Raw genomic sequence first — 19,324 nt, forward strand, 5'->3', positions numbered from 1 at the left:
AAAAGTTGCTTTGTTGAAGTGACTTTTATCTGTTGCTCATTCTTTTGCAGGTTCTAGAGTTTTTATGTAGTCCAGATGATGACTCTAGACATACAGAAAGACAGCAGGTAGGAACACAGCAACCATCTTGAAACTGATTAAGTTTGCTCTAGATTTGTTAAAACATTGATTGATGGTATGCTCTTCACATGCGTCAGGTTCTGCTGGAGCTGCTGCAGGTTGGTGGTGTGGTCCAGTTTGATGAGGAGCGTCTCCTTGACCTCGCAGAGAAGGCAGAATTGTAAGATATCTTCCAATCAGAAAGCAGAACATCCACCAAACAAATATACAGCTGAAGTCTCTCGATAAGATTTGAACGATAAGATCATCCATCTTCACAAAACATAAACCATTCATAGATCATAACAAATCATAATTTATAAGGGTCTGGTGTATAATTTGAGGAGACATATATTTTATTATTCTCTGGAAATGTGGTTTATAAATTAGATTTACCTTGTACAGTTAACTCACTAATATTTACCTTAATTAGGTTACTATTATGAAACATTTCTGTTCTAGATACACAAATGTTAGTTAGATATTTTCTTGCAAGAATGACTTGCATGAAAGTTCACATAGGTGAGCATCTTGAAACCTGTCAAGACTATGTCCAGATCATATTCCACCCTGGAATCCAAAAAAATAAATAAGAAATGTTTCCTGAGCTACGGATCATGAATCGCATGATTAGTACTCTTTGACATAATTCGATTGATTAAGACTGAAGGTATTGATGTGAGATTTGAAGAATGAATTAATATTGAAAGGAATCAATAGAATGAACTATGCCAATTTTAAATTGAAAGAAAAATGTCAAGACTATTTCCAGGTGAATACTTCCACCCTGTTTTACAATAAGATCATCAGATTGTATTCATGTAAATGTGATTCATAGCTTAAATCATTAAAGCTGAACAGTCTGTATTTCATGATTGGATAATGCCTGACAGCTTGAAATAGTATCAGCCTTGACAGGAATAAAACATTGTATCCCTATCGATTTATCATAGAAAAACCAGTTACAATTTTAACTTCCTATCATTGTAATAATCTTCACAACATAACCGTCTTCCTGTATAAAAATTGATTTAAAATTATGTAATGTGCTTTCAACATGTGTAAGGGGACTTCATTGCGGAGATCTAGACTAGAAAATTGTGATTTAAACATGAAAATTGCAAATAAGTGTATAATGGGGATTGCAATTGCTTTAACAGTATGCTGATTTAACTAATGTACAGTCTATTTCCTTCATGTACCTCTCTGATTAAGATGTAAACAGTAAAATATTTCGTTATGCTGATATTTAACTAACTTGCATTTGTGGCAGCATTTTTCACTTAGAACATGAAAGTGATCACCTAACATAATGGGTGTAAAAGTCTTGAAAGAAGCTAAATTTAATTCCTTCAAATAATGGGGTGCTAACTCCTGTTGAATGTGTTTATCAATGACACCTTCAAATTCAACAGGAAATGATAAAAGAGCACTGTCCATTGCTATAATCAGCTAATATAGAAAGAAGAGCTCTGTGCGTCAAAATCTTTAAACCTAGTCATTTCAGCCTGTCGAGTCAATGTGAAGAGCTTCAAGTTTGATTGTTGTCATATTTTCACAGGAATAAATACAATGTGATCACTCATAAAACTCACAGTTTACATCAAACCCCTCTTTAACCCTTAATTTTGCTAATCAGGTCTTCCAAATGATTTCTCCCTTTGAAAATTGAGAGCACTGAAGCCACTATAGAGTATTTGGAAAACATGAAAAATCTTACAAAAATAACATATCATAAATCTAATTTAAAAATAATTTAACTAACTGTTCCGCAGTCTTTTTCCCTTCTATTACAGTAAAATATTTCATTTATGCTGATTTAACTAAATTTGTTGCACAGTATTTTTCACTTCTATTACAGTAAAACATTTTATTTAAGTAATGAGAATCAAAAAAAAAAAACGGTAAAAACAAATTTGAAAATTATTAAATTAACAATAAAAAATAATGAAACTAACAATAAAATTAACGGTAATTACAAAGGAAACAAAGTTTAGTATGTGATCCACTTTAAGCTGGACTTCACAGCTAGATCACTGATAAATCTAATGACTGCTGTTGAATGCATCATATCATGACACTGACAATCTAATTTCAGAAAAAGAGCAAACCTTTTTGTTGTTATAATTGCTCATTAGTCAGCATTGTCTTTTTGTTTTTTCACTCTTCCAGTTATCAGATCTGCGAGTTTATGTATGACAGAAAGCACCTTTACAACAAAATTGTTGACTGCTACCTGAAAGACCCTTTGAGAAAGGTACTCAGCTGTAATTCCTTCATTTCACTCTTTTCTTTCCTGTCACTCCTGTTATTTCTGTACTAAATCTTTATCTCTAACTCCAGGAGGAGCTCTTCAACTACATCCACAACATCCTGTCCATGCCAGGCTACAGCTCAGAGGAGAAGCAGCTGGTGTGGGTCAAAGCTCTTCAACACGTCAAGGTGAGTCAAACAAGGCTTCAAATGATTTGTCCCCTAGAGCACACTCCAGGTAGAGAGAGCTCCGGCTTCAGAAAGCTCATTTCAGACCCTAATCTCATCAGACCCTTCTCTCTCTCTAATTTTGCTCAGTCAATGGTCTTTGTCCAAATGACTTACTCTGATTGTTAAAATTGAGAGCACTGAAAATCAGTCAATACCACTGCATTACTTGTGACTGCCTTTCAGTTTTAAAAATGAACATTTATTATATAACCCAACAATTTTCTCTAAATAAGAAACTCAAACTGCTAAGTCATTGAGTCATTCATTCATTCATTCCATTCGTTCAAATGGCTGATCCTTTCAGGAATGAAGTAAATGGCTCTCTTTATGAATGGGTCATTGAATCATTAGTTCATCCGTTTGTTTCAAACCACGGATTCATTTCAAATGAATCACCACTGTGTTGCTCGGAGATGCACAACATTTCTGCTATGGCTTCATAGGTAATATTTTCGATGGCAAAATTGAGCAAAAATGACTATTACCTTCTTATTTACGGAATTGTTGTATAAATTAACATTTGCACTTGTGCTATTCGGGATAAAAACATCCCTTCTGTGATATTGCTCTCGCTGCTCATGTGATATCGCTTATCATATGATATAAATGAGATGAAAACTCATACAAGGTCATTTTTTGCCCTGATATCTTGAATTTTAGTGGCACATAACTGCATTTATGTACTACAACATCCAGTGACTTGTTGCTCTGCATCATGTTTTTCAGCAATAAACTGTATGAAATTTAAAGGGGTCATATGATGCTTTTTTAAAGATCATTAATTTGTGTATTTGGTGTAACAGAATATGTTGACATGCTTTAATGTTCAAAAAACACATTATTTTTCAAATACAGAGTCTTAATTAGAATAAAGAATATCTCTTTGGATTTGAGACTTTAGTCTTTGCAACTTTACAGATCTTCTTCATGCACCAAGAGCTTGTAACACTCCAATGAGAAAGCAAAAATTGAAATCGCATCATATGACCACTTTTAGATTGCATACAGGTCTGGGGCAGGGTCAGTGCGTTAACTGCATTAAAATATTTTAATCAAATAATTTTTCAATAACTAATTAATTAAATTACCACTTTAAATTGACAGCCCTAATTTAAATATCATCTTAGTTGGGAGATTAGACATGAGAGTTACTTGAGAGTGACATGCAAGTAGTCTATATACTGATATAAAGCTCACAAGCTATCAGAATTTCATCTTAATTTTTGGCCATGAAAATATTAGCATCAGCACCATCTTGCTCAGTTTGGGCCAATTAATAATATTGAGCAGTATTTTTCCTCCATAATCTCGCTATATCATACTACATGATAAATAAGAATTATGTATCAAATATGACGCTCAGCAAATAACATGCATGCAAACTTTTTTGCCCGGAGGTCACCTGTAGGAGAAAAAAATACAATCCGTGGCGACGGTTTTGCAATCCGTCCCCTCTTTATAGTTTTAGTTTATAAAACCGTACTCACAAATTCTTAAACTGTTCCCTTGGTTTAACAAATCGTGCCCACGAATTAATAAACCGTACCCACGAATTTCCAATCCATGCACTCAGATTTTGTAAACCGTACCTTGGGTTTTTGAATCCATACCCACAAATTCATAATCCGTGCGCACGCTTTCGCAATCCGTTCCCTCGGATTTGTAAACTGTACTCACGGATTCATGCAGCAAGCTCCTAGGTAGCCTACGTGTTAACATACTGTTATATAGAATATTATTATGTGGAATAGGCCTACGTACTGCAAAGTGTCTAAAGTGATTCTCTATCAGTTGTAGTACAAGGTGGAATACAACGATTTAATAAGAAAGATGTGCGTCAAAATCTTGTTTAATATGTGATCATCTTAGCACTCGATTATTATTGTATAATAAACCTGGCATTTTGACTGATTTTGGAGTAATTTGTTTCTCTTTTATAAGTCGTTTTGGATAAAAGCTTCTTGTGCATAACCTGTACAATAATAATAATAATAATAAAAATAATAGTTATTTTTATTATTATTATTATTTTAATTTTGTGGCTAAATAAATGAGTGCACTTAAAGGGTTAGTTCAGCCAAAAATGAAAATTATGTCATTAATAACTCACCCTCATGTTGTTCCAAACCCGTAAGACCTCCGTTCGTCTTCAGAACACAGTTTAAGATATTTTAGATTTAGTCCGAGTGCTTTCTGTCCCTCAATTGAAAATGTATGTACGGTATACTGTCCATGTCCAGAAAGGTAATAAAAACATCTTCAAAGTAGTCCATGTGACATCAGAGGGTCAGTTAGAATTTATTGAAGCATCGAATTCAAAATGAAATTTGCTCCAAAAATAACAAAAATTATGACTTTATTCATCATTTTCTTCTCTTCCGGGTCTGTTGTGAGCGCGTTCACAACAGTGCAGTGACGCCGCTGATGTATGATACTGCTGACGTGTTATCTTTGTTATTGGGCGCACCAGAAAACACGTCAGCAGCGTCATACTGTACGTCAGCAGTCACAGCAGTCGCATTCACAACAGACCCGGAAGAGAAGAAAATGATGAATAAAGTCATAATTTTTGTTATTTTTGGAGCAAAATGTATTTTCGATGCTTCAATAAATTCCTAACTGACCCTCTGATGTCACATGGACTACTTTGAAGATGTTTTTATTACCTTTCTGGACATGGACAGTATACCATACATACATTTTCAATGGAGGGACAGAAAGCACTCGGACTAAATCTAAAATAACTTAAACTGTGTTCCGAAGACGAACGGAGGTCTTACGGGTTTGGAACGACATGAGGGTGAGTCATTACTGACATAATTTTTTATTTTTGGCGGAACTAACCCTTTAAGACAGTAAAATGTTTGTCATAAAATCTTTCTTGAATGCTTTATTTTTAAATAACCTTTTACAGTTTTGGAAATGTGTTTGTGTACTCTTCTTTCTTAACATTAAGACTCATTTTGGTGATTTTATTATACTAAGCTCTTTCCCCCAGAGTTGCATGCTTCACTGTTAATGTTATTATTAAATAATTAGGCCTATTATAACATTGCATTGAGTTAGAGAGCAAAGGAATGACAACATAACCGGCACATTATTTGTTCTGTATTGCTTTTTACCTTTTATTTTTATTTAATTTTTTTTAAGTCTTTAACTTCTTTTTAGCATTTATTTTAGGCTATAAAACACAGGCTGCGGTGTCTTATCCTATTGGTGATTAATCTAAAATAAATGCTAAAAAGAAGACTATTTTGTGAGTGCGGATCATGGTCTCATGGTCTTACACAAATGAATGTTCTGGTGGGGGCGGGGATCACAAATCGGTGAGTTTACCAATCCGAGGGAACGGATTGCGAAAGCATGCGCATGGATTATGAATTTTGTGGGTATGGATTCAAAAACCCAAGGTATGGTTTTTTACAAAACAGTTTTTGAAATCGGGAGTATGGTTTTATAAACTGAGGGGACAGATTGCAAAACCGTCTACACTGATTATTTTTTTTCTCCTACAGGTGACTTCTCGGGCTCCATACTAAAGGTTCAATAAACTGTTCCGATTGGTGGGAAAAATATATATTTTTCGATTGGTACTTCATTTGTCAGGCTTTACAGGGTTAAAGCAACATACTGAAATTCATGTTATATTTATTTTAATGAAACGCTTCATTCAAACTGTTATGACAATACTATTATTTGTAATGAAGAATGAAAATAAAAAAAATGTTTTCACTAGTAGACCCTAGGACCCAACTAATACTAGTAAGTATTAGAAAATACTACTCTGGTGGATTGGCTGATTTTATGAATTCTTATTGGTATGTCATTGTTCCTCCATTGCAGGATCTGGTCAGCATTAACTCAGCTAAGACAGCAGAGCTAGTCGCAGTGCACTTTGCAGATGAGGTGCAGTCTATCATCACATCTCTGCAGGTATGCAGCATTGGACTTGATGTTGGCTTGACACACATAGTGTATCCTTCAACAGGCTGGACTGTTAAGAAAAGTGTTTCTAAAGGACCCTGTCTGTGTTGTATTGTGTGTTTGATTCTCCTTTGGTGTGTGTATAAATGTGTGTGTTGTATTGTCTCGGCTCCTATTCACTCTCCTTAAGATAGTGACAGTGAATGTGTGTGAGAGGGAAGAGCCCCCCTGAGGCCCACGCGCGCATGTGTGTATCAGTAAATGGATTAGGCTCTGTCTGCAGAGCTGTGTGTAATTGGGTTTTACGTTATCTCGCACACTGTCAGAAAGGTGCTAATTGAAAAGCCTTCTTGTGCAAACATATGTGTCGATGAGAAGAAGATATGAGGGAAATGGGGAGAAAATAAACAAGTGTTAAGGGATTTTTTTTTTTTTTTTCTCACAGTCAAAGACTAGTGTGAGAATAACGTTAATGTTGTTTTAATGATGTGTAGTTCATTAAAGTCTGGAGCATTTGGTAAAATAATGGTGATGGTGGTCAAACAAACTTTTTACTAACACAAGCCAGACCCATGATATCATGCTCAGGGTTTAATAATTTTATGTCAATGGAGATGAAAAATGGTGTTCTACTTGCAAACTTCCAGTTATTTAAGATAATGCAGCCTGAAAGTACTGTGCATGTAATGGGAAAGGGAAAATTCAAGGCACAGTATCTCTATTAAACCCTTTTGTGTAGTACTCAATGCAATTGATCAAGAATTGCTATATGTTAATACAAGATCTCAAAGTTATAATTTCACATCACTGCAGTCCTTGTGAATGCGAACTAAATTTGAATTTAAACTCTCTATGTCTGTAGGATGACTATTTGGCGTTCCAGTTTCTGAAGTGCCTCCTGAACCCCAGGTAATAATAGCAGCACCCTCTGCAACACTGTCTCTTTTTGGCCATTTTGTTTCATTTTATGTGCCTGCTGTTTTTTGTAATGGAGTGATGTGTGCAGTTAAAGTTTCACGCCTCATAGATCTCTCTCCAGGGCAATCTGAGAAACACTATCACTTTTTACCATTCATTCTCTTTTTGTTTCCTTACCATCCATGCCAAACCTCCAGGTCAACTGGAAATACTAGCCATCTTTTATTATTATTATTATTACTTGAACTACACTAACTAAATTTTAGAAGAATTATTTGAAATATGATTTGAATTTTTTTGAAAGAAGTGTCTTCTGCCCATCAAGGTTGCATTTATTTGATTAAAAATAAGAGTAATTATGTGATTTTTTTTTTTTTCCAGGATTCTTTGATGAATAGTTATATTTTAACTTGTTATATAAAAGGAATAATTGTATTTTTATTTATAAAAAAAAAAAAAAAAAAAAACATTTACCCAACCTGATGGCTGTTAAAAATTCAGTCCCACGTGACATTTGCTGTATACAGGGTGTCCGCGGGTCCTTAAAAAGTCTTAAAATGTCTTAAATAACGTTTTCCTAATATAAGGCCTTAAAAAGTCTTAAAATGTCTTAAATTCGTATTCGATGGGTCTTAAATATATTTGGTCACATTGCCGCTAATATATTAAGTCTGATGGACCTAAAGACGGTTTACAATCATTGGACAGACCGAAGATTTTTTCTTCCCCGCGGTAAATTACTACGTCATCAGAGAATTGCAGTGAATTAGCAGAATACAGAATAGAACTTACCGCTGAGGCTCACTCTGTTTGTCTGTTTGTCTCTTTGTGAGAGACTTCAGAACAAATGAGCGTGATGGCACACATAAACTCAGAAGAAACACACTGAGGTAAAAATTTAAATTGTTTAGTTTATTCATAACATGATATAGTTACGTAATACCATTACAAGTGAGCTATTTAGCTCAATATTCGTTAAGTCTAGTGCGCTTGCGCATTTACACTGCACTCTTTCACTGCATGATTACCATATACATTATGTAATATTGATTTTTTTTTTTTTACAACAGTTCAATAAACTAGAGGTTTTATTAAGAGATGTTTTAGACACCATATCGCCTATTTATGCTCTATTTCGCCAACCAAAATAATTCCAAACAAATCCACAGCGCTGTTTTGCGTCTTTGAGAAACATTACAGCGTTGCCATTTTGTTCCTGAATGAATCACCATTTAAATGATTCGGTTCAATCGCAATGACTCACTTATTAACAGTGACTTTCTGCCACCTGCTGGCGGTTTTAATTTCACATTTAAAGTATCTTTTCATTTTTTTTATTATTATTTCAAATATCAGTATTCAACGTTTTATGTTTAATATATCCGATTATTTATGCATTTGTAACTGCAGGTTAAATGCATACATGTTTTGCATTAAACAGTATGTAAATACTTCTAAATGCAACTTCAGGTGCAGCTTATGTCTGGATTTTAAAGAGGAATTTTGTTGATACTGATTTCATTTGCTTAATAACAGCCCAAATGTCTTATTATTCTAATTCACCTGATTAAATGTAAGATTTTGACTCAAAAGATAATGCACAGTTATGGAAAAAATGGCTTTATAAAGGAAAAATGCCCATAAATGGTAAAAATCAATTGAAACTTATTAGAAAAGATTCATTTCTATTTGACCACCACACAGAATATGAAGAATATCAAAAACTTTAGGAGTCAGCTGTCCACAAAAGTCCTTAAGATACCAGCATGATAGCATACTCAATCAGTTGAATGAATGATTCAGTGACTCATTAAGTGACTTACCGCCTGCACTTACTGGTCGTTTAGTTGAGAAGTATGTTGGAAAGTATGCATTTTTCCCCTCAACCTTTCTTATTTGTATATTCATAAATGCATTTAAAACATTAATCTAATAACATTATTTATTGCAGTTGTAATAATTTTTTTTTTTTTGCAGTGTAAATTATTTAATCTGCCTTGCAGCAGCCCTATAGTGTATATTGAATTTATTGATAAATTGTAATAATTTGACATGAAAGATGATGCATACATCTAAAAAGGTTAAACATAGGCCTTTGTACAGGTAAATAAAAAATATGCAGATTTAAGTATGTAAAAGCTGATAGAACAGAACACTGATGAAAATATTGCTTCAGAATAAATTGTTTACTCCACCAAAAATCTCAGTAATGCAGTTATTTTGCAGGGATATTTTGCATGGAATATTGTCTGCTGACATTAAAAGTTTACTGTGTATTGTAGTAATAAATATCATTTATTACAGCAATGATATTTTGTTTTCTATTTAATTTAAACACATTAAATATTACATATGAATGTAATAAAAATAGTGTATTTACATTACAGGTTTAGGTCTTAAATTTCATATAAGGTGGTATTAAAAAGGTCTTAAAAAGTCTTAAATTTAACTGGTTCATGTCTGTAGAAACCCTGTGTATATTCCAAGTGTTCTGTGGGTATAAAATGTGACATGAAAAAAAAACAATGCAGAGAAATCCCCAAAAATGTATCTGTGTACTTTGTTCACTGAGTTGAATCTTCTTCACTGACTCCAGATCAGAACTCCAGTTGTCGTGACAGTCAAAATGACAGTTGACAGATGAACGTGATAAATTGCTGCTGCGACGAGCACAACGGATATATTTACCTCAGAGAAGAAAGCACATGGATTGTATTTTATGTCGCGTTTTCATTAATCTTGAATTTTCACAACTTGTGTGCTTTTCCTGGGTGAGTCAGAGCGATAATAGAGTCATGAACACGCAGTCTTGCAGAGACCAACGGCCAAAATTTGTTAGAGAATATGGTAAATTTCAGTTTGTTTATCACCAAACCCTATTATATACCCACAGAACACTTGTAATATACAGGTGCATCTAAAAAAATTGAATATCATTTATCTTTATCATTTTTATCATCTTTATCATTTTATCTTTATTGTAATTTAATTAAAAAAATCTGACTTTCTTATGTTCTAGATTCATTGCTCACAAACTGAAACTGAGTTTTTTTGTTTTAATTCTAATGGTTATGACTTACAGCTTAGGAAAATTTTAAATTCAGTATCTCAAAAAATTAGAATATTTTCTCAAAGATCAATCAAAAAAAGATTTACAAAACAGAAATGTTCAAGATCTCCAAAGTAGGTTAAATTATGCACTCAATACATGGTTGGGGCATCTTTTGCACGAATTACTTCTTCAATGCGGTGTTGCATGAAGGCGATCAGCCTGTGGCACTGCTGAGGTGTTATTGAAGCCCAGGTTGCTTTGATAGCGGCCTTCAGCTCCTCTGTATTGTTTGTTATATGTTACTTAACTTCCTCATCACTGTAAGAAATTATCAGCTCTTTTAGAGGGGAATCGAATCTAAAGATTCAAATTAATTTTATTGGATTTATTTCAAATTTGATTAGCTTATACTTCAACGGTTCGTCCAGCGAACGTTAAAATCAGTATATCTTAACAATTCTGTTATATTACTTTGTGGCCAACGAGAATACAAACAAAATGATCATTTATAAGCTACGAGCTAGGTAGCAAAGGATCTGATATTTTGTTAATTATGAGCAAGGTAACGTGATCAGGGCAAAGTTTGACTTTAAAATACACCACACAAGACAATACTTCTTTATAATCAAACGAGAATTTATTGAGCTACTCTATAGATTACATGGATCTAAAACATAATGAAAACACACATAGACACACATAGAAACACATACAGTTTCTGAATAGGAGGATTAACGGAATTTGAATAAAGTCCCAAGAATCTAGTAACTTAAGTAATTTGTTCCTAGATCGCACCAAGAAAATCACAAAAGTAGAGATTTGTCTTATCTTTACTGCTTAAAGGGTACATAACATACACAGTTTCACCTAATCTCATGTTAATCTTGAGCTATAATACTGATGTTTCGTGTTGTTTCCATTAACATATATTCACTTATGTGTGGATTTCCAACAAAAGACAGAAATCTGATGCAGTTGTACTTACATGAATGGGATCTTTTATCACTGGGACCGCTCCATGTTTTAATAGCAAACGATGTGCAAATCCAGCGTCGACCTAGGCCTTGTTTATAAAATATTCGTCACTGAAATGACAAGAACACACAAACGCACTTGCTACACTCCGTTGCTGCCCCGGAAAAACAAACTGCATCCACTGTTCGTGTAACGCTGGGTTCATTGGGAAGCTGAACACAGTAATCTTTTCCTCACATCCAAAAACACACTTATTTAGAGACATTCTTGAACAAATCCTATGCATCGCTGCCGCATAGGTCGACGTGGGCACGCTTTTCCGAGAGAAATGCTCATATAAGGAGTTCCACCACTGTCTACGTCATTAAATCCACAATCGAAAAAAAACAGCCAAAACTTGTACCAACCCGGAAGTAAGATTTTCGACACAGAAATTCTCCGTCATTCATCCAAATTATTTTTTTAAACTTTGGCCATGTTTAGCATGAGAATCCATCTCTTTAACACTGTGAACAACTCTGAATATGTGAAACACCATTGTAGCCCCCCTTTAAGATCAATTCGCACCAGTTCAGCAAGAGATAAAGCTTTGTTTGTTTTACTTGCATTTGCGCTGAAAAGCGGGGTTGAGATGAGTTGGAGTTTTGCTTGTTGTCTCGTCTCAGGGAATCCTGGCGCCTCTGATTGGTTGCAGATCTGTCGTTTGGAGGACTTCTTTAGGGAAAACCCTCCTGGTGATTGGTTGGTTGCCTGGTTACGTAGGAGCTTCGGAAGTTCATCTGACAGTTTCGTTGTTTGCAAGACTTAAAAGATTCCTGGCAGTCACAAAGTTTCAACGGAGTATTTTGAGTTTTGGATGACAAGAATGCTGGAGTAAGCAGTTCTAGTCATGGCGAAAAGCAAGTGTGCTGAATTCGTTAAGACATAGGGGTTTTGTCCAAGCTGATTTGGTCCATCCCACGACGTGATCTTCCAGTCGACTTGTTGCAAGGCGGAGCGTGCATACCTTAACATGGCGCTTCAATTTATCACATGGGGAAATATCTTTTCAGGTTTTGTTTAATAACTTCTATAAAGTGTCGTACAGTTCAAACTACCATCTTTTCATTCATATCACAGTCTTGCAAATATCGCAGCCATTCATTCAACACTAAACTTTCCATATCTTACACACATTTAATAGCACTATCTGCTATAAGGGGTTATAAAACATTGGTTAAAGTTGCACCGATTACATTGAACACATCAAGCATATATTAGACATAAAACATATTATTTGTGAATATAGTTAACCTTTCAGATTTCTCATGATTGTCCTTTTGAGATTATTTATTGAAAAGTTCAGTTCGTAGAAAGAGTCACAAGCAAGTCACAATTCATGGGACACGCTGTATGGATCCTTTGTGTTTAGGTCCATAAATTATTGATGATTCCTGCGGGGATGTATCTTGTGAAAAGAGTTAATTTCAACTCTTTTGAGTGGATAACAACACAGCTGACACGAAACCAACTCAGGATATCGACGTCACATGATTAGTTTATGATTAGTTTTTCTGATGAGCGGGAGTATGTCAGAACAGACGTCCTCTGTTGTGGAGTCACGTTATCACTTCTCTTAATGCTGACATAGGTTTTTAGCAACTCTTCTCCTTGACAGGAAACGGGTCCAGACAATTTGAGCATTGTTAGTCCTTAGTTGATTATTAATAGCTGTAAGACCGCAGATGGGAGAAAAGAGTCTCTTTTGATTCCTTTGGAAGCAGCCGATTGTGCAGTTTATTTTTGTCTGTTCGACAGAGACCCTACATCACAATACCCCATAGATTTTCTGTAAGGTTCAAGTCAGGTGAGTTGGCTGGCCAATCAAGCACAGTAATATCATGGTCAGCAAACCACTTGGAAGTGGTTTTGGCACTGTGTGTAGGTGCTAAAGTCCTGCTGCAAAATGAAATCAGCATTTCCATAAAGCTTGTCAGCAGACGGAAGCATAAATTGCTCCAAAATCTCCTGGCAGATGGCTGCATTGACTTTGGACTTGATAAAACAACAGCAGACATCATGGCACCCCAAATCATTACTGATTTCGGAAACTTCACACTGGACTTTTGATTCTGTGCCTCTCCAGTCTTCTTCCAGACTCCAGACCTTGATTTCCAAATTAAATGCTAAATTTACTTTCATCTGAAAAGACGACTGTAGACCACTGAGCAACAGTCCAGTATTTTTTCTCCTTACCCCAGGTAAGATGCTTCTGAAATTTTTTTCTGGTTCAGGAGTGGCTTGGTTCTAGGAATGTGACAGCTGTAGCCCTTTTCCTGAAGATGTCTGAGTGCGGTGACTCTTGATGTGCTGACTCTGGCTTCAGTCCACTCCTTGTGAAGCTCTCCCAAGTTCTTGAATCGGCTTTTCCTGAGGCTAAGGCTGTGGTCATCCCTGTTGCTTGTGCACCTTTTCCTACCACACTTTTTTCTTCCAGTCAACTTTCTGTGAATATATTTCGATACAGCACTCTGTGCTGTGTGATACAGCAATGACCTTCTGTGGCTTACCCTCCTTGTGGAGGGTGTCAGTGATCGTCTTCTGGATAACTGTCAGTAGTCTTTCCCATAATTGTGGTTGCATGTTCTAAACTAGCCCAGGAGGTACCCAGTATTTATACTCAAAATTAATCAAACTAATCAAGTTCAAAATGGAATATTCAAATTTTTTGAGATACTAATTTTTTTTTCCTAAGTTGAAAATCTAGAATATAAGAAAGTTAGCTTTTTTTAATTAAATTACAAAAAATAAAGACCTTTTCCACGATATTCAAATTTTTGGAGATGCACCCGTACAACACAGCGCATGGGACCACTCAGTGATATTTTTGCATATTTTTTAAAAGCTTGATGTTGATTGCCATGTGCTGGCATTATATGTATAAGCACACGTTAGACATTTTTAAAAGAATCTTTTTATTAGTGAACAGGAAGCAGTCTTTTTCTAACTGGAGTCTCTGTCGAAATAACAGCCACCTCTGTCACCAATTATCACTGTCTTAAGCATTGTTCCTTCATCTCTTTTCTCATATGACCTCTCCCACACATACATTTTTCTAGACCTAGTATTTCATTCGCTTGTACACTGTATATTGTCCCTTACGCCTGGCTCCCACATTTTAGTTTGTGTCTTTCTTCTGCTGCCCTTGGCAAACAGGACTCAAGGATTAAGATCAATATCTATAGTGAGTTTTGTACATGCTGCTGTTTAAATGCATGTTGGTCTTATTGTAAACGACTGTAATTTTTTATTTACTTATCTCTGGTGACGTGTGCTGGACTTCTCAAATCATTTAGTTCACTTAAACCCCTATCTTACGATCAGTTGAACACTAGCATTTATCATCTCATCCGAAGGAGAAAAAAAAAAGTTTCCCTACTTTTTAATTTTGTTGTTCTTGGATACTTTTCACAATATAGAAGAAAAGATCTGTCATTCCTTCTGTTTCATTGCAACTTAAACTTAAACCAGTAAGAAACTAGCTAGCAACCACTCCAAACAAAACAACAAAAAAACAACAAAACAATAAAACAAAACCAGAGCAGACAACCCAAGCAAGTATGTAGCATCACCCCTTTTCGTTTTTTACGTTATTACTGAAAATGTATAAATCTAAAGTTGAAATGTTACACATTCACCCGGCCCAGATTCACAGTTGTTTTAGTTTCAGACACAGTCACACATCAGTGCTTGCTCATTTCTGCGTAATGGCAGACCCTCAGAGCTACAACATTGCTTTTGCTCTAGCTGACCTGCGGTGCCCTTTATAGGACATATGGCACCTCAGGGCCAGAACTCATCTATGGAAGAATATTTGAATTTACTCTGTCCTCCCCATGTGACGTCTGTCTCCTCTCAACCAGGCCTCAAGGCATGTTTCACCTCACAATCTTCCTGTCCTTAGCAACCTCCCATCTCATTTAAACACAGAGCCTCATCTTGGACAATAAAGTGGAGTTAATTTAGGGTAATTTGTATAGACAAAGACCTTCTTTCCTGATGCAGGCACTCTGAGACTTTTGTAGTGATGAAGACAATCACAGCAGTGATATACACACTACAGACTTAACTGTAAAAAATAACTAATTTGTGACTATACCTTCTGGCAGAAACTTTAAATGTAACACTTTCAGGAGAGCGGCATAAGCTGTACCACTTTTTACTTAAGATTTACTTCCTCTAGGCAAGACGAAATTAGAACGTGATGAAACTAATACTCTCAATTGTAATTTGAAAGTATTTATAACATACAGCCTTAGAAATATGACTTCTGAAAAATGGTTAAATTGAATCATAGGACAATATGTGAATAATTTACATTTCAAATCAAAATGTGATTATTAATGAGGAAAAAACTACTCCAAGGCCGCCACTAGTCGGGGTGTAAAGAGTGAGATATCTTGAGACAGGTGAAAAGCGTTTGGCTAATGCTGAATATTGGCCTATGGTGGATAATCGCTGCATTTGGGGTAAAAACAACAGAATGATTTATTGTGTAAAGTGTCTAGATTATAAGGAGACCCGGGTTGCACTGTCTGTTCGTTCACACGCATCTTTTTAACGAATACCTCCATTGTTAAAAGCATTCAGCACAATCGTCTGTGAGTGACGTCACTTTCCAATAAAAACACTCCCCATAGTATAGTCCCGCCCCTGACACTGATTGACAGGTTTCCATGTAATGCATCTGAAATTCAAATGTTAAAGAATTTGCAATTCCACTTGAGTTTTGGCAGGTTACATGCGCGATGCAGAGTGAGTGAAAAAGCAGATGTTGTAATTAATATTGCTATATAAATTTTACAGGCTCACGTAAGACTAGGGCTGGTCCGAATACCATTTTCTTGAGCTTCGGAGGGAGGGGACTGAACATATTTTTCTCTCTAATCAAGACTCTCTGTGTGTCTGTCTGTCTGTTTTCATTTTTATTATGTCAAGAACCGTTCATCTAAAAAGAAGTTTAGTTTTGGGCGGGCCTGGGCAAAAGTGAGCGGGCACTATAAGTATCGGATGGATTCCAGAGGCTTAGCGCAAATATGCGGTCCCCAACCGCGAACTCAAGGGTGTACTGTACGTGAATATTTGTTTTAAACCAGGAAGGCGATCCAATGGATATTACACAAGCAACGTTGGACCTCTTAATCTGTGGTGAACCTCTTAATCTCAGTCTATTCACTAGAAAGTGAAAGTAAAAAACTGATGCCCTTTCGGCATCTGACTCTGCATTACAGCACATATTCTCTTAGAGACGACGAGAGACACATCTGCTTCATATGCTGATAATGGTTGCCTATATAGCTAAATGTTTTAATGCACTCCCTTAATATTTATCTTGTGGCCCGAACATAGGCTAGTGGAAAATAAATAAAGAGGAAGAAATATATTTCATGTTAAAGGTTTTTTTTTTTCTTTTTTTAAAAGTCGGTACTTGAAATAAAGCTTTTTTCAGTGATGATTGCAGTGTTAATTTTAATTATAGACCTATAATTCACTTATAATAAACTTTTGAAAGAACTTTTTAAAAACATTTTCAAAGAGGAGTAAACTAGCCTAATCTTTATTATCCTCGCAGCGTGTCAGTTATGCAGTGATATGAAATTATTGTGGGGCAAATTAATTGTAATAGCCTATTAATTTAATAATAAATGTAACTTAATAATAATAGGCTTAATAGGTTAATAAGAAGAATGTAACAGGCCTATGTTAATTGAAAATGCCCAATTAGATATAACTAAAGCGTAGGCTATACAATAATTTTATTCAAAAAAGTAATATTTGTGATTTTTTTTTAAATTTGTTATTTAAATTACTAGCCTAACAGTAGTATAGACAGAACACATAAAATCACACATAGAACTGAAAGTCTTACCGTTACTTGCGGGACTGATGGACGGGCTCAGTGCGAGGTTTTTTTTTTTTTTTTTATTGGCTTACACAGAATTATGCATTACATTTTCTAACACAGCTGCAAATTACAGTCCAACTGAAAGGGTGAACACGCACGAATTTACGCAAGACATGCCTGAAACATCCTGGATAACAATTGGCTTACACTGCTGTCACTCAAACTCATCAAGAATTATGCAAAAACACATTTTATTTATTTTAGTTATTTGAGATGTTATAATAGTTCTCTAACTGTGTTAAATAGATTAAACAATAATTATTATTTAATAATAAGGAACGAAAAATAAATGAACGAAGTTCTTCAAACTGTAATAAATGAACGGTAGCATATTCAATAACAGCATCACACATTTTAATTAACAAACAGTTTAAATAAAATAAAATTAATTCCCTTATATAGAATAAAACAAACTAATATGCTAAATAGAACAAGGTAACGTTAGGCTGGTTAGACAGCTCACATTTCAATAAACAAACTCTTTCTTTACAAAGTCAAATTTCAAATAAATCCCAATCAGGTTGCAAGCTAGTGAAGATACCTACTTAGTCTACCTACACTCTTTTCATGTTGTGTGCGAGGAAGATGAGTTTGTACTACTGTGTGTTTTACAAAACAAATTAAGTGCACGTTTTTATCATGTAAAATTACTGATTAACATTGCGGATAAAAGCAGCTCGTTTTTCACACCAACAATATACTATAGGCGTACTACTTACAGAACTCAGGTAATTTTTCTAGCTTGATGTGCTGTTGTGGTAGGCCAGTTTGAAATTGCATATTTGGCACACTGCCTTTGTCCTGACCTCGGTCAATTTAAAGTTTTCCCACATTTCGGAGGTCTTCAGCATTTTTGTCATCTCTTCCAGATGAACTGAATCATGACGTTCACTCATGGGCGATTCATATTCAAGCACGAATGAGAACCATTTCAAGGGGGATGCCAGGTGTTAAAAAAAAAAAAAAAAGTATAAAATATTTGAATCTCAAAATTGAAAATTGAATGCCAACCCACCGAACGAATGTTCGAATAATCGAATATTCTGGTCCAGCCTTATGTAAGACATGGGAAATACAGTTGCAAATGAACTTTGCTTTTCCATTTGAAATTTGGCAGTCACTGTGTGTTCGCAAAGCAAACACAAAGGGTAATGAAATATTTGCAGTTGTGTTTGGATTGTCACAAGTAATGCGTCCACATATACAAAATGCAATTGAAAATACAATTTACAGATCCTTCTGAATATAGTCCGAAATATCCTTCCATAGATAAGTTTGCTATGATGTAAAAATGTATTTCACCAGCCATGTTTTTTTGGTATGCAAATATCTCAGCCATGAAAGACGGAATTATTCAAAGTTTGCTACATTAAATGGTGACGCCCACTGACACATCTTACCCCATTCTGCCTTAGAGAGATAGTTCCCCATACAATGAAAAGTCTGTCATCATTTACTCAGCCACATATCATTCCAAACCTGTATTGATAAATATGTCATATATATATATATGAAAAATAAATATATGTCTCCATATCTTTACATTGAAAGTCAGTGCTGTTTTCTACCGCATTAACTTGAATTGTAAGGGCACAGACATTATTGAAAATATTTTGTATTTCACAGAAAGTCATGCACATTTGGAACATCATGAGGATGATCAAACAATGACAGATTATTATTATTTTTTTATTTTTTTATTGGTAAACCTTTTAATCTATACTACAGATCTGTTCTCTAGTATTTACAAAAACAAAGGCATTCACTGTCACTTGGATAGGAAAACACCTGCCAGAGAATATTAATATTACTGTATTCTGCTTTATTTTATCCTAATTCAGCTGTGCACTTTCAGAATCCATTATTTTTATGTTCTGTGTGATTTTGACCACTTCATACACTTCATTTCATCATCATTCTCATACGCC

At 35.1% G+C, this 19,324-nt stretch overlaps 1 protein-coding gene across 3 annotated transcripts in view; it reads left to right on the forward strand.

Annotated features, from left to right (window-relative positions):
* LOC109054114 (vacuolar protein sorting-associated protein 8 homolog) overlaps positions 1 to 19,324 on the forward strand; it is a 107,861-nt gene that overhangs the window by 36,004 nt on the left and 52,533 nt on the right. For all 3 annotated transcript variants that reach the window (XM_042756933.1, XM_042756948.1, XM_042756938.1), the window contains 6 exons: positions 51 to 107; positions 198 to 280; positions 2,272 to 2,356; positions 2,443 to 2,541; positions 6,427 to 6,516; positions 7,370 to 7,416. In XM_042756933.1, the coding sequence (XP_042612867.1) occupies positions 51 to 107; positions 198 to 280; positions 2,272 to 2,356; positions 2,443 to 2,541; positions 6,427 to 6,516; positions 7,370 to 7,416 (461 nt within the window). The remainder of the gene's footprint in view (positions 1 to 50; positions 108 to 197; positions 281 to 2,271; positions 2,357 to 2,442; positions 2,542 to 6,426; positions 6,517 to 7,369; positions 7,417 to 19,324) is intronic.

Source organism: Cyprinus carpio, chromosome A1 (assembly GCF_018340385.1).
Source record: "Cyprinus carpio isolate SPL01 chromosome A1, ASM1834038v1, whole genome shotgun sequence".
Classification (NCBI taxonomy): domain Eukaryota; kingdom Metazoa; phylum Chordata; class Actinopteri; order Cypriniformes; family Cyprinidae; genus Cyprinus; species Cyprinus carpio.